Below are 16766 nucleotides of genomic sequence, written 5' to 3' on the forward strand. Positions count from 1 at the left end.
AATTTAATTAAAAGATAAAGTCAAAAAAGGAAAAGAAAAATTATTTATGCATGAGTGTATTTTACATTTAAAATATTAATAAAATTTTAATAATTCTAATGAACAAAAAATTATTTCAAACCGATTAAATATAAAACCTTTTTTTTAATTAGATTTTGTCATTTTGATAGTCATAATGTTCATCATTTTAACGTTAAGAAAAAGTTTTCAAATATGCAAATTTAATATAAAAATATTACAAGAAGAAATTCCAGACAAAACAAGTCGTATGGATGGTTCAGTAATGAGAGGCCACGCGGTTTTTCCCGTTTCGTCTTTACACGTGTCACTTTTCTTTTGGTCACCAGTCATAACAGCTTGACATAAATAAAAATAGCATCATCCCAATAAATGGCAATATCTATCCATCTGGGCCGCCATTTTCGTCTCTTTCTGATAATTATAGAGAGAGAAAGTAGTTGCTATGATTTTTTTTGCAGTCGACAATGAACTCTACGGAGAGTTCTTGGGTAAGCAAACAAGCCCACCATCATTAATTTCTTCAGTTTCTTCGATCTCAGAAGTTTAGTTCATATTTTTGTGTTCATTTATGGTTGGGATATGTTGTTTTCGACAGAGATCGAGCCCTGTAACAATGGGTGGGAGGTTTTGTGCTTCTTTCATACCATTCTTCTCCATAATTGAAGGTCTGGTGTTCGCTGTAGCCAATTTCTGCAGTATTCACCGCACCCACCACCACAGGAATTTACGGTACGGGCTCAGAGAGCTGACGCAGCTCGCCGGTGAAACGCAATGTAATGTTTTCTGTTTTGTTGATCTTTTGTTCTCGTTCGGTTGTAGATACTCTTGAAAAAAAAGGGGGAACTGTTGTTTGGTTGGCGGGAAAACGTGGGAAGAGAAAGAGTGATTTTACGTGGTTTAACGGCAATATAATGTTCCGTTATTTGTTTGTCCTAGTTTTTTATTTGGGTTTGAATTGAAATTTAGATTAATGATAATAATGATAATAATAATGGGAAAATGTTGTTTGGTTGGTGCGAAAAGAGAAGTGAACTCTTAAGTTGGCGTGTCGCAGATGTTGATTTTAGTTTTAATTTGTAGGGGTTGATGTTGTGTTTGTGGCAGGGGTAGGGGTGGGTTTTGGTTGGTGGGAATTTACATGAATGTATTGCAATGTAAGTTTTGTTGTTTGTTAAATTTAGTTTCAGCTTGTGCTTGTTGCTTTGAGTTTGAAATGAAATTTGAAAAAAGAAAAAGGATGGAAAATATTATTTAGTTTCTGGGAAAATGAGGGAAAAGAAACGAAAACATTTACATAGTTGAATAGTATATTTCTGTTGTGAAAAACTAAGATAAGTAACAATGACACGGAGCAAAGAATCACAGAACACATTAGTACTCAATGATTCAAGTGATCTGGCCTAAAGACTACATCCAGGAGTGAATGCAAAAGCTCTTTGAACTCTTTCCTATAGAATTCCATGCCATTGTCATTTTCAAGTGCTTGATCTGTTTCTTATTTGCTTCTCGATCAAAACTAATTCCTTAATAATTAAAGATATCTAGGATATTTATTTTATGATAAGAAGAAAGTCTCTTACAAGAATAGATCCTAATAGGAAAATATCAAGGACTTACAAATTGACGCAAAAGAGACTTTCAGGCACTTTCCAATAGTTTTAGTTTTAATTTGTTGTTGTTTGTTATTTCAATTTGAATAAGAAATTTAGAAAATAAAAAGGATGATAGGGACATGTTTGGTTATTGGGAAATTGTGGAAAAAGAAAATAGAGATCTGATAGTGAATTGTAATATATTGTTATATTGTTGTTCAATTTTAGTTTTGATTTATTTTTTTGTTTCAGATTTGAACTGAGCCAGTGTTTGTTTTTTGGCTAAATAGAAAAAGCCAAGTTGACTTTTTCTATTCAACTAAAAATAATATGTTGATATCAACCAACATAATTAAACTAAATTTATTGATAGTAAGTTCACTTTAGTTATGTTGGTTGATGTCAATGTGTTACTTTTAACTGAATAGAAAATGCCAAATATTTTGGCGTTTACTATTCAGCTAAAAAAAACATCACTTGAGTTTTGGAAAAAATGATGGGAAAATGTAGGAAACAAAAAGAAATTATCTGCGCCTGGGTTGATTGATTGTAGTTTGTTGTTTATGTTTTGAAGCGAGAATTAAATTGACTGATTGTTGGTATGCAGTTACTGTTAATGAAGTGGAGGCTTTGTATGAGTTGTTTAAGAAGTTAAGTAGCTCAATTATTGATGATGGCTTGATTCACAAGGTAAATTGAAAAAGAGTAATTAACTTGTGGGAATTAATCAAATTTAATTTTTTAATGATTTGCTTGGGTAATTTTTCCTCTATTTGAATGTGTTATTTTTATTGGGGTAATGCTAATGAAGAAATTATAGAAATTGAAAGAGGCAATTTAGTTCTATATAAGCTTTGGAAGCAGGTCATTGTGTTTTGTAGCATTGTAACAAGTAATTTGATTTTCTTAACATTTATTTAATTGTTAGACTCTGATGTCTTTTTGATTCAATTGGCTTATTTGGTGGGGAATTCGAACATTCCACCATCTGTCTGGGGTATATAGCATTTATTGGAGAACAAGAAATCCATAATTGGAATTAAAAGGTATATTGCAGTTGGGGTTTTCTTGCAGAAATTTTGTATCTCTCAGGCTCTTGATAGTCACTCTGAATGTTTAAGTGATATTGAGGCTGATGCTGAGTGTTTAGCAAATTTTCATTTACAAGTTTATTCACAAACACGCTAGGTATGACAAAAAAAACACAAATGATGCTTGCTTTCTACTAGCAGGTTATGTACCTATAAATTGCATATTGCAATTGTCAATTATCACACCAGCTTCTAATCCTAATATACAATCAAATAGATTGATCATTTCATTCTTATAAACAATGATCGCTATTTCTTACTCCTATGCTTTTGTGTGTGTGTGTGTGTGTGCTACATCTAAGGGCCTATGCTTATCTTTTATTTTCTTTGATGTTTATTATCTTGTAGGAAGAGCTCCAATTAGCACTTCTCAAGTCTCCATGTGGCCAGAACCTTTTTTTAGACAGGGTAAAAAGCTGTGATAATTTTTCCTAATCCATTATTCAATTTCTAGACATTTCTTTGATTCTGTTTGACCCATAAAACTTGGATTAGAGTTTGAAGAAATGCACTGTCATGTCAAATCCCATTTGGAAGATTAAATAAATGAACTACCATCGAAATGAAATTCTGTTCTCTATCACCACGTAAAAAACAAAAAAAAGGCTGGAAAGAAGGAGGAGTAAAGGTATTGTGTTTCTTTTCAATGTCTAGTTGGAGCTCCATGTAGAATTGTTGACTACTTTGGTATTTCTTTCATATGCTTTGGTGGGGTGGGGAAAGTAACATTTATTTCTCAGAAAGAAAACTTTATTTTATCTGCAATTCAAGCAACACTAGTTGAACTAATCCAAAGAGTCAGTTTGTTGAAAAGTTTAGCAGAGAAAAGCTTATTACCAGCACTATTGTAGAATTACTAGTTGCTGCTCCTTAAACATTGACCTTGAGCTTAATAATTATACACAGTGATGGGTATGGTGGGAATAGGAAATGCTTGCCTTTTCTTGGCATGTAAATTTGTAGGACATTTAACCCTGTTATTTTTTCTTCCAAAGCTAGATGGACCCTCTGCTTGACATCTAGTGCCATCTAATGACAAAATTGCTTCTTTAATTGTAGTATATTTAGTCTGTTATTTGGAATTATTTAAAATAATACAAATGTATGATTTGGACTTGGATTCGTTCAAAATTTTAACCTGGGTTGGTTTCAATAACTGGCTTTTATGAAATTTAGCTTCATTTTGGCCTTGATTAACACATTCTTTAACATGTGCTCCACACACAATTTGATACTGGATATTTGTCCACCTCAAGAGATTTTGGAATCTGAAGTTTGCCTTATGTTTTGTTTAAAACTTAGTATTGCCTCAAATTCAGCTGTAGAAATCTGCTCATTTTCTTTGCCATAAGTTGGAGAGCTGTTTTCGAGGAAGAACTATCTGAACTCTACAAATTCTAATAAACCTCCTGTGCAATTGAGTAAGCTGAACCATCTGATAGAGTTTACTGAGTAGTACTGACTTGTACACATTAAAACTTAGTTATGATAAAAGATGTTATGTGGCAATGTACTTAACATATTATACTGGATCCCTGCTCCTTGATATGTGGTCATTTTTTATGACACTATTTTCTCACTAGTCTCAGAAGGTACTATAACTATTGGCTAATTCTATGGAAGATTATCCCTATCTTACTTCTAAGATATAAAATATGGGGTTTCTTTAATCCATAGCAATATTTTGCAAGCAACTTGTGTTTGGTTTCTAATTAATGCAAGTATTCAGCCATTGCCTTTTCTCCTCTAGGTATTTTATCTTTTTGATGAAAGGAAAAATGGTGCAATTGAGTTTGATGAATTTGTCCGTGCACTCAGTGTCTTCCATCCCTATGCCCCAATGGAAGACAAAATAGATTGTAAGAGTCCAAATGTCAAACCTTTTTTCTTTTTTGGGATTGATTGTGAAGATATGTCACATGGTTATAATACATCTGTGTTTTCCTTTATTTCTTGCAGTTGCATTTAGGCTGTATGACCTGAGACAAACCGGATTTATTGAGAGAGAAGATGTGAGTATAGTTTTCTCATCAATTGTTGCCAAAAATTAATAATGCAATACATCTGAAGAAATATTGATTAATGTTCTGATAAATATTCCATTTTCAGGATTTTAGCTGATTGGGTTTATTGTAAAGGCTGCCTGTGTTGGCTTGTTTGTTTTGTTACAAAGATATTCCAGGATCATGAAAATTTCACATAATTTCACATATTTGAAGGGGGGTGTAGAGAGCAATCAAAATCAATCTCTGAATCACATGTTTGTTGTAGTTTTGACGAGTGGCTGCCTGAAAATTTCAGGATGTTATGGGCCTCTGATCTTAAAGTTATGCTAGATGCTCTAACCCATACTCTAGCATTTAATTGGATAATAGCTTTCAGTCATGAACTTCTCCTACTTTATGAATAAAGAATTATAAATTGGATTTAGACCCTTGGAGTAAGGGAAGTCTACATGGCTTGCTCTTGTTTTGCTAGGTAATTAAGTGCTTAGTCATTAGTATTTTTGCAGGTTTATTATTCCTGTATGATATTTGTGATATCTTATAGCGGTTAAGAGAAGAAGTTCCTGACAAAATATGCAATAGTCTCCTCTTAATTATATGTATGCATTTTGAGGGGAGGGAGGGAGAGGGGAGGTGTTTGATTGTGATATCCCTCTTTAAGTTTTTAAGCACATTTTAAAGCTGTGAGCGGATAACATCTATACAAGTAGAGGAAGCAGGTCGTTACATATGAAACTCATAATCTAAAAGATGTCATTGTCTTTAGGTTAAGCAAATGGTAATTGTCACTTTGATGGAATCGGAGATGGATCTGTCAGATGATCTTCTTGAGGCTATCATTGACAAGGTATTGGGTTTACTTGATCCTTGATCTTTCTTTTGGAGCATGTATCCTCACATGATCTTCATTCTACCCACAGACATTTGTTGATGCTGATGCTGACAGGGATGGCAAAATCAGTAAAGAAGAATGGAGGGCTTTTGTACTTAGACACCCAAATCTCTTAAACAACATGAGTCTTTCTTATTTGAAGTAAGCCACCAGTTTATATGTCTTTAATATTTCCTTTAGTTACTTCTTTCACTGCTTCAAGTCTTCAATCTTCTTTCACTAAACCCAGAACTAAGGTTCGATCCCATCTCCCAGTTTCACCTTCAATCTCTTAAACTTGTTTCTCCTTATTGATTAATTACTTCTCAAACATAATTTGGTCATTTTCTAGGGATGTCACTACAGTATTTCCGAGTTTTGTCATCAATTCTGAGGTTGAGGACTGAGAATCTGAAGGTTTTCTCACAAGGGTTGCTAAGAGGCGATCTAGAGCTTCATTTCTCACAAGGGTGCTGTCAACTCCATTCAATCAGTATCGTCACTGGAGATGGTGAAGATGCCATTCCTTTTTCTCAAAGCAAACAAGATCAGAATAGCAGCATCACTCAAGTTCCTTGTCTATAAGAGTTCCACCATTCATCTCTTGTGATATAACAGGAGAACAGTTGTTTGTAATGGATGTGTACATTGATACCTTTTCTTTCTATTGTGATGGTATTTTTCCTGGGAATGAAATGATCATGTTGATTCTGTTGTGAATTGTCTAAATTTTGAGTCTTCCAAACCCTGAGACTAAGGTTAGAGATTCAGGAAAAGGCAACTTGACACTACTCTTTCTGTAACGCATCTTCCATGCCTAAAACCCTAAAATCTTCCTATCTCCCTCAGTATTGCATTTGGCAGTACCTGGTTTCCGGTTTCAAGAATGATAACAATATTATTTGATGAAATGCATGTCATTGTTCACATTATCAGTATAATAAATCATTGACACATAGAACAACAGACTCCCACCCAGGTCATTCATCCTGGAGTGTATACTTACAATCATATAACTGAAAAAAAAAAAAAAAAAGAGAGAAAAAGATTATCTAAGATCTATCCACTTCCATTCACTTCTTGTATTGCCCACATGAAACTGTCATTTTCCAGATCTGCTTTTATGCAAAAACAAGAAGGTAATAAGCTGGAACACATACACCCAGATCACTATCATCAGCATAGACTACAAACAGTGAGGGAAATACTTTTAAAAGAAGACATCCATAAACTTCTAGGAAACCCACTCTGAAGTGGGTCTCTAAAGACTCTTTAACAATTTATGAACCTTTATGACATATTGATAAGATCTGTACAGTTGATCCACTGCTGTGGTTCTTAACGGTATTTGATCAGTATCTGCTCACAAAAGACATGTCAGAAATCCACCTCCCAAGCAAGATCCCAAAATAAATAAATAAATAAATAAATAATCAGTTTTTCATTAACAGAAAAGTCCTGGATTTCTTATTTGTTCATAAGCTTATTTTTGGTGGGGCAAACACAAATGTGAGAACATGAACAAGGAGGGTGGGATGTTGATTTTCACAAATAGAAAGGAATATTAAGCTCAAGTAAATCAGAAGATTTGGCTTTGACGAAGGCACATGTATACTTCAACTTGATGTCTGCAAGTGACATCAGAATCAGTGATCAAGATTCAGCTGTCATGGCTTAGAATAACTTAAAAATGAAAGCACACATGCATGCAGGCAAGCAGGAAGGCACTGAGGTGGCTAGTGAGTTTTGTGTTCAATGTGGAAGGTGTCCAAAAAGAAGGTTAATTTAACTGCAACCATCACTTGAGAGATGAGACTCAAACTGGTCTCCTCTCTGAAATGTTGCAGCTCCTTCTGTTCCATCTGAGTGAACTTGAGGTGCCTGCTATGGGGAAATATGTAATGGACGAGACACCCAGATGACTCTCAAACAGGCACACAAACCCCACAAACACACACAGAGGGAGAGAGAGAGAGAGAGAGAGAGAGAGAGAGAGAGAGAGAGGACAGATGACAGATAGAGAGTGAGCACGCAGAGCTTCAAGCATGGACCCATGCAAGAACAGACCATGTGTGCTCACTCTCTTCTGTCACCTATTCCTTACCATTTGTAACTCCCATACAAACATAAGCCTGTTGGAGAAGACAAACCTACCCTCTTTTGGCCTCCTCCTCCTCCCACCTGAACTGTTCCATTACATTAAAACACTGCCTTGGTTCGGTGTATGGAGAAATGAAGATGTGCTCCCTTTATATAGGATGAAAAAGGGTAGGATTCATGGACATTGGAATAAATGTGAGTTTAACTTTTATTGGCCTTCCCTAATATTTTAATACTATTTAGCGGGGGGTGGAGGTGGGGGGAGAGAGAGAGAGAGAAAAGTACTTACCTTTTGATTTCTTCCCATACAAATCTAACCAGACTCATTTATTCAATTACTGTTACCAATGCATCTTGTAATTCTAAATCTCTAGCCACCCAATCTTCACTCTTCCTCCTTTATCACCTTCACCTCCCAATCTTCTCTCTCTCCCCATGCTTTAGTCTGGTCTTCCTCATTAAATGGTTTCCATAGAAAAACTTTGAACACCCAGAGAGACAAAGAGACAAAGCGACAAAGAGAGAGACAAAGAGAGAGAGAGAGAGATTATCTTTCTTTTAATAAAAAAAATGTCAAGCTTTATATGAGGGACTGTTTGGACATTCCATCAGAATAGACTTGCTCCACTGTTGTCAATGAAAGCTCCCACACTACACACACAGATGATATAGTAATGAGTAGAATGGCATCAGTTTAATTTGTATCTTCAAATACTAGTGAAACAACTTGAAGATCCATACTTAAACTCCAATGAAGTCTGTTTCATTGAAATTGAATTATACTCCTATGTTCTACTTGTAATTTGTCCAATGACAGTGCCTTCTTCAATAAACGAGAAGTCTTATACAATATAATAGGGAGCTCCACAGACCAGTCATGGAAAGCCTAATAAAGATGATGAGGCCTCTCATGTGGCTTCAGCAGCAGCAGCTTCATTAACACATAACGCATTTTAGCTAAGTTTCTCAAAGACTATACATGCAAAGCTGGCTAATCAGAAGTTAGAAGTAATCCATTTTGCCTCCGATCAGAAGAAAAGCAAAATACATCAAGGAAAATTCAGTTGCCATGGTCATTCAAATGCCATATCACTTCAATCCTGTAAGTGGGACTTTTATGCTTTACATATATACCATTGTGTTTGGTTGAGTAGAAAATTATTTAGGATTTGTTGAAATGGAATTGATGACTACTCAAGAGACTGGTCTATGTCTTGAATAGCTAGCTATGATTAATCAAAATGGAATCATTTAATTGCCAAGGAACATCCAAAGGTGCCTAGATTTATACTAACTAGAAATCAATTTGAATATAAAACAAGGAATTATTTGTAATGGTTGGCACCTTCCCTTTAGAAAAAGAAAAAGTAAAAGGAAAAGTTATCCGTAATGAATCGATCAGCCAATAAGAGTGCAACAGAGCCTCAATGACACAAGCCTGCTCAAAGACATAATACGGCGCTCGCTAAAGGAGCACAAAGTATATATGCTTTATATTAATCCAATGTATAATAATGCAAAGAATCATTGACAATGTTCAAACCAATCACTACAAACGCGTAGTTAATTACCGAACGTCATACCTTTTCCACATTCCATATTGTGCCTAATATTAATAGTGTGATTAGATATGATACTCGCATAGAGTAAACATGAGCAATGATAATTGGTTCACTAAGGCATTTCCTCAAATCATGCATGCACCTCATGTCACGTAATGATTCGGGGAAGTTAACCAGAGATTAAGATATCATAACAGAAGCGACTTTCGTGTTTGATGGAGCAGGCATTCAAATGATTGAACAGTGAGGATGATAGCTAGGAAGGAGCCATTAATGGTGGAAAACCTAAAATTCCTATTCCATAACATGAAGACTCTGGCTCCCATGATGACAAATGGTGGGCTCAGCTAAAGATATAAAATCTCTTTCCCTTTAGGGAAGTGGGCTATTGTTTAATGTGCTGTGGACTTTCCCTTTCAAGAGTGGGAGATGAGGGGAGTGCTGACATACATGTTGATTCCTAACAGCTTTGCTTAAAAAAAATTATGTGTGGAAAAAGAGTACAACCCACTTGCCTCACTTATGAGAAGCATCTTCTCTCTGCCACGAAGCCCTTTTCCAGGTTGCTCTAATGGCAGTTAAAGGTCTTGTGGCTTAGCATGTTCTGATCCTATCTTCTTCTACTTTCGGCTAAGAAAATGGATATGGACTTGTCGGGTTTTCCTAGACTTCCAAGTGGTGCCCTAGGGTAAGCCTCCTGGTGGCCTGAGCCCAGCCATAAGTTCCCTATCTAGTATGCTCTGATTTGCACCATCCAAGTGATTTTGAGTGAATGATATGAGAATCCTACTCTTCCCATTTGCCAAGTGTGATCAATCCTCAGGAATAAGTCCTAGAATTCTTGATATATTGATAAACACTTCGATTTTCTTAGCATTTATTCAACTGTTTCATAGCATTAAACAACCAGCCCTGGAGCTAACATCTATATTGGATGTTATATCAAGAATTTCAAACTCATAAACCGCAGTTGTTCGGTTATTATGGTAGAGATTAGAGGCAAGCCCACATATAATTCTTCCTAAACGTAGCTAGTATAAGAACTATTAGTAATTGAGCTTGAAGACAGAACAACCAATAAAAGTTGTACTCCTAGAAGGTGGATCAAACTGCTACTTTCAACAGACAGCAGAGGTGCAGCCGTGCAGCATCATCTAGAAGGAAGATTCTAGTAAGAGAACTTTTCGCTTCACTAAATCCTCATATTCCCACTCATTGGAAACCCTTTTAATCAGTTGTGATAGATCAATAAGATCATATTTGATGCTGCTCCATGAGGATAGATATAAAGGAAACAATAAAATATTTTCCATTCGTTATCACCGTACCAAAAAATATTAATTAAAATTTTCAATCAATATCTTCATCATATTCATATGCCATGTTCTCATTCTGTTTCAGTCCTTTTGGTCACCGTGAACAGAGACCTACTGGGTGTCTTATTCTGTTTGCTGCTTAAATTAAATTTGCACTATCATGTTTGGAGAATAAGAAAATAAGCATAGAAAAATGAGTAACTTTAATGTTAAACCTTATCCAGAATGAAGACTACTCCCATTTCTCATCACTAAGTCACTCATGGGAACAAAATCTTTTCCTCAGAAAAGAATATTTGATGATAGAATCACAAATATAGGCAATGCCACTAGTAAGTGTAAAACTTCCCTTTTAGACCGGTCAAAATTCTATCCATATGAAGTTAAGAAGTCTCAAAACAGGTACAAGATTTGAACCATGGGGCATGTTTCCCACAGTAACAAGATCATCAAATCTATATTGAGAAACCATAACTAAAATTAATATCAACCAAATTAGCAACATACTCTTGACTCTTTTTAGTAACTGTCAAACAAGTACCTCCTCTCATCCAAGTAATTCTAAAACATTTGCAGGCAGATCCTCAATCACAGAGTTGTAAAAGTTCTGGATTTCAAACAACATCCTTTCAGTGTCGCGAGTCACAAAGTTGATTGCTGTTGGATTTAAGGGTATGGAAACAAAATATTAGCTCAAAAGACACAAACAAGGAACAGAATGAATAAAAAGAAAAAACTTATCGACTGAGGCATGACAAACACTGTTCTTGAAATAGATCCACCCTCCTCGAAGACGAACTCGGTACACTAGGGTACCGGTGGTCTACCTCCAATATTCAACAACCAGATCTTGCCTTGGATGCACTCTGTAAGCGAGATGTGTACAACTCGGGTTTTTGAATAAATTCCTCCAAATAGATGTATGAAAATACTCCCTGAAAAACTCTCTGAAAAATTGGTATTCCTGTATAGAGATGGGTGACTTGCTTTTATAGGCCACCAACACAGTCCCATGAAAATCTACTTGTAATTAGAAGATGACACAAAGTGGAAGGTGATTCTACTTATAAAATAAATGAGACTCCACTAACACAATTTCATTAGGACTCTTCCAAAAAATATAACACTAATAGAATAAAATAAAATATAATAAAATAAAAAATAATTCTCGATAGGACATTTCCCAAAAATATAAAACTAATAGAATAAAATAAAATAAATTAAAAATAATTTCCAAAAATAAAAATATAAATTATTTACACTCTTCTTACAATCCCCCACAGAGTGTAAACGTAATTTTTTATTTTTTTTTTAAGAAAAAAAGAATCTAATGCATCAATATTGGTGCTAAAGGCTATGAACCAGTCTTAGGACAAATAAGTATTGAATCACAAAACATGGTGAAAATAAATTTCTATGAACCAATGTTTCTTTATGTAACTCAAGGGACTTTTATCCACATTAGTTTTCTCAACTACACTATGAGCTGTATAAAACGGGTTGGCACAAATAGGTCATGCACCCTACTTGGATATTCATGAAAGCTCTAGAGAACTTGCCTAAGTTCTCATAGGAAGCGGCCCCACCTCCACTCTCATATAGGTGAATCCATCAAATATGTTCTGCATTTAAACATACCATCCATAAGGAATATGGTATTCATTAAGAGTAAACACTCAACCTTAGTCAATGTAGAATACACTCAATCTACACCATAGGGATGGACTCTCATACACTTAGAGTTGATAGAGCACCTCAAGTCAACAAGTGATTTGTTATTACCCATATGAACCTACTTCATGGAATTTCCATTCTAATAGGTTGGGTTACCACCACTCTTGACTTTTGTAATAAACATAAGCCCCATCCCACTCGATGTTTCTTCCACTAGTTTCTTATTTAGTGGTTTGGTCAAAGGATCGGCTAAATTTAACTTTGACCTCACAAATTCTAGGGATATAACCCCTGTTTCAAGGGGTTACCGCACAATATTGTGTCTTAGGCTTATATGTCTGTTCTTCCCATTAAATATTTTACTCTTAGCCTTAGCAATTGCAGCTTGGCTATCACAACGCATAGACACAGACGAGGTTGGTCACGTTGATATCTGGTGAGAGGTTTCTAAGCCACTTAGCCTCAAAACTTGCCTTTTCTAAGGTAATAAACTCAACCTCCATAGTAGACCGAGTAATGCAAGTTTGCTTGGCAGATTTCCAAAAAACCACACTCCCACCAAGAATGAAAACATATCCACTAGTGGATTTCATCTCATCTGAATGAGAGATCCAATTTGCATCACTAAATCCTTCAAGGACACTTGGAAATCCACTAAAACACAAATCATAGTTAATGGTGCCTCTCAAATACTTAAGGACTCTACGAACAGTAGTCCAATGGTCCTAATTAGGACTTTGGGTGTACTGACTCAATCTACCTACTGCATAAGCAATGTCAGGTCTGGTACAATTTATTAAGTACATTAGACTCCCTATGATTTGAGCATACTCTATTTGGGAACCACTATGTTCTCTATTTTTCTTTAGTTGTGAGCTGGGATCATAAGGAGTTGACACTAGTTTACAACCAAAGTGTTCAAACTTCCTTAAGATATTTTCAATATAACACTCTTAAGAAAGTTTAAGTTTATTAGGTGTTCTAGTTATTTTAATTCCTAGAATCACATTTGTCTCTCCTATGTCTTTCATATCAAACTTAAAACTTAGGAATTTCTTGTAAGGTATTCTATTTTGAATATGGCATGCAAATAGGATAACTTCCCCCACAAGTTCAAGGGTTCTCCTGAACTTACCAAGATGGCATCAAAGGTTTTAGGACCTTGTTTTCGTTTTTTTAGGTTTAGGGAGAAGAACTTTAGCTAAATACCCCCACACTTTCAGGTATGCTATATTAGATGCATAACCCTTCCACAACTCATTAGAAGTTTTACCAGTTTTCCAGGTTGATAACAGATGAGAACCATCTTTTGGTTTTAGGTCAGTCAAAATGTGTTCTAAGTTCACCACATCAATTGCAGAGAAAACCCTTTCCTATCATCTCTTAAAGAATGTCCCATTGAAGGGATCAATTTTAGAGGTGTCAAGATGAGTGTAAACTAAGGAAGCTTCCATTTGGATGTATTTCAAGATTGTTGGATTTAAGGGTATGGAAACAAAAGACTAGCCCAAAAGGCACAAACAAAGAATATAATGAATAAAAAGAAAAACTTATCGGCTGAGGCGTGACAAACACTGTCCTTGAAATAGATCCATCTTCCTCGAAGACGAACTCAATGCGCTAGGGTATCACTCTCCTCGAAGACGAACTCGATGCACTAGGGTACCAGTGGTCTACCTCCAGGATTCAACAGCTAGATCTCGTGTACAACTCAGGTTTTTGAATAAATTCCTCCAAATGGATATATGAAAATACTCCCGGAAAAACTCTCTGAAAATTTGGTATTCCTGTATAAAGAGGGGTGACCTGCTTTTATAGGTCACTAATACAATCCCAATGGGAATCTACTTGTAATTAGAAGATGACACAAAGTAGAAGGTGAATTTACTTATAATTAGAAGATGATACAAAGTGGAAGGTGAATTTACTTGTAATTAGAAGATGACACAAAGTGAAAGGTGATTCTACTTATAAAAGGAATGAGACTCCACTAACACAATGACTCTTCCAAAAATAAAAAATAATTCTTAATATGACACTTTCCAAGAATATAAGATAAAATAAAATAAATTAAAAGTAATTTCCAAAAATAAAAATAAAAATTATTTACACTACGATTGCAACACCTTTCCTTCCAAGTCTCCTACTCCTTCCAATCCGGTGAAGGTAGTTCTCTGGTTGAGTAGGTAAGTCATAGTTGATAACCAGAAAGACCTGCTGGACATCAATCCCACGGGTGGTCGGTAGTGATGAGCACGTGAGAGGATCCAGAACGAAACTCTCGCATGGATCCAGAACGAAACTCTCGCATGATCAGATCCCTGGTCTTCTGGTCCATGTCCCCATGAGTTGCTGACACTGTATGGTCACGGCTCCGCAATTGGTCAGTGAAACAATCGACCTTACGCCTAGTGTTTGCGAAGATTACACTCTGGCCAATTGCCAAGGTTTAATAAAGATCACATAGTGTTTCTAACCTCCCTCTCAACATTGACATGAAACTGCCTGATTCCTTCAAGGGTCAGCTCTTCTCGCTTCACAAGAATCCTCACAGGCTTGTTCATGAACTTCTTGGTAATCTCAAGAACCTCAGGGGGCATTGTAGCAGAGAAAACACCCACCTGGATTCTTTCTGGCAGAAGCTGGAAAATCTCATAGATCTGCAGGCAAGAAAACAATTTAGGAACACAAGTTTTGGCTACAAAAATTCTTATGAAAACACGGACAAGAGCTAGATAAAGACCTGATCCTTAAAGCCTCTAGAGAGCATTTCATCAGCCTCATCCAGAACAAACATCTTGATGGAGTCAGCATGGAGAGAGCCCCGCCTCAGCGTGTCAAAAGCACCCGGGAGTACCGGCATGGACACCAGCAGAGAGGATTCTCTGATCCTCCCTGACCACAGTCCCACCAACACAAGAATGAACCTTAACATTCAAGTGATCACCAAGGGCTCTCATGACCTTCTCAATTTGCTGGGCAAGCTCTCTAGTAGGAGCAAGGACCAAAGCCTGACACTGGGTTAATTCCTCATTCAACTGCTGCAGGATCCCTGAGCAGAAAGTCGCGGTTTTCCCAGTACCGGATTGGGCCTGCTGAATCACATCCAGACCCTTACAGAAGGGTACAATTCCCTTTTGTTGAATTGCAGATGGCTTCTCGATCCCTTCACACAGAACATTCAACAAGCACCTAATCAGAAATCAAATCTTCCAGACCACAAAGATGAAATTGGATTAAAAAAGAATGAGGACTAGTGCAGTACCATATGCATAAATGCCTCTCAAAAGGTTTTCTTTCAATCCCATATCATCAAAAGTATCACAAATTTCATCATATGTTGTGAGAAACTCTCCCTCTTGCTTCTCTAAATCCCTTTAATCATGAACAAACAAACTTCTAAAACCCGAAAAACAATTAAGAAAAACATTAATATACAGAAATTAAATCAACTCCATTGGAACAACTTACAATCCATTCATGTTGCTGTCATGCTGATGAGAATCAGAGTTTGATGTTTCAGAAGATTTTGCCATCACTATCGAAAAAGGAAAAACAAAAGAAAATTACAATGAATCCGTAGGAAAACAGCTATTATCAATATAAAGCCTTCCAAATCAAAATCCATATTAAAAACACAGAAATATATGAACTGAATACAGACCAAAAATCACCACTTTACCGAGCATGAACATGAGAAGAAATCATTGATCTTGTTATTAAGAAAAGGGTGATGATAAATCTCATGGAAAAGGAGATATGTTATAATTATTGGCCTTTTTTTTTTTTTTAACAAAATGCTATTATTTTCTTACTAAGTTAAGTTTATACATATCAAGTCTAAAGCCCAACACTGAACAAGAAAATTCTAAGTATAAAAAATGCCTAGAATTAGTATTTTTTTTCCTCATTTTACTACCAAAATAGTTGTCTTTTTCAAATCTTTGATAATATTTCATCTATGTTTTCAAAAAAATAATTTATAAAATCAACTCATAAGTAATATTGCTTTTTCTCATATTGTTTACTTCATAATCTACTCAGCCAAGAGACTGAAGCCATCCAAAGAACATGAAAGTTATACCAGGACCACTTGCATGCATTACATAAAAAGGAAAATTTAAACACCATGCAGGAAAAATTTTCTCATGGACGGTTTTCTGGGAAACAAACGGACTTAAGAATCAAAACCCATGAAGAGAAAAGCAGATTACACTGAAAAAACAATGAAATCACAGAAGATTAAGTAAACCAACAAAATAAAAAATTAGAAACATATTGCTTTTCTTTCAAATTCAGAAGAAAATTTCAGAAGTTGGAGGTTGAGAGAACTCTTAACAGTTTTCTGAGCAGTGTGAGTAGATTTTTGGAGAATGAGTCGACTGATTTACACTGTGGGGGAATTGATTTAATTTTTAATTATAATTAATTACGTAACTAATCAGTTTCCTTTCCTGTTTGCTTAATGTGCCTTTGTGTCTTCAGTGCTTGTCAACCAATCGGATTACACCACGTCAGTACTGGTTTCCTATA

At 35.7% G+C, this 16766-nt stretch overlaps 1 protein-coding gene, 1 non-coding gene and 1 pseudogene across 2 annotated transcripts; 1 reads left to right on the forward strand and 2 right to left on the reverse strand.

The window, feature by feature from the left end:
• The first annotated feature begins 485 nt into the window (after positions 1–485).
• Positions 486–5988, forward strand: CBL07 (calcineurin B-like protein 07). Its single transcript, NM_001281007.1, has 9 exons — positions 486–509; positions 617–794; positions 2221–2303; positions 3053–3112; positions 4455–4563; positions 4664–4716; positions 5477–5557; positions 5631–5743; positions 5934–5988. The coding sequence occupies exons 2-9, from the start codon at positions 635–637 to the stop codon at positions 5986–5988; spliced, it is 714 nt and encodes a 237-aa protein (NP_001267936.1). The 5' UTR covers positions 486–509; positions 617–634.
• Positions 5989–7579: 1591 nt separating this feature from the next.
• MIR156C (microRNA MIR156c) lies at positions 7580–7683 on the reverse strand. Its single transcript, NR_127734.1, has one exon. It is a non-coding gene; the product is annotated as a microRNA MIR156c (primary transcript).
• Positions 7684–11106: 3423 nt separating this feature from the next.
• On the reverse strand, positions 11107–15769 carry LOC100247327 (eukaryotic initiation factor 4A-1-like; annotated as a pseudogene).
• Between the last annotated feature and the right edge of the window lie 997 nt (positions 15770–16766).

This window comes from Vitis vinifera, chromosome 4 (genome assembly GCF_030704535.1).
Source record: "Vitis vinifera cultivar Pinot Noir 40024 chromosome 4, ASM3070453v1".
NCBI lineage: Eukaryota > Viridiplantae > Streptophyta > Magnoliopsida > Vitales > Vitaceae > Vitis > Vitis vinifera.

Bases quoted from the DNA above. Each gene is read 5' to 3' on its own strand.
- CBL07 (NM_001281007.1), top strand. From the start codon at position 635: ATGGGTGGGAGGTTTTGTGCTTCTTTCATACCATTCTTCTCCATAATT. The intron at 4,564-4,663 runs GTAAGAGTCCAA...TATTTCTTGCAG, and splicing joins AATGGAAGACAAAATAGATT to TTGCATTTAGGCTGTATGAC. The intron at 5,558-5,630 runs GTATTGGGTTTA...TTCTACCCACAG, and splicing joins TTGAGGCTATCATTGACAAG to ACATTTGTTGATGCTGATGC.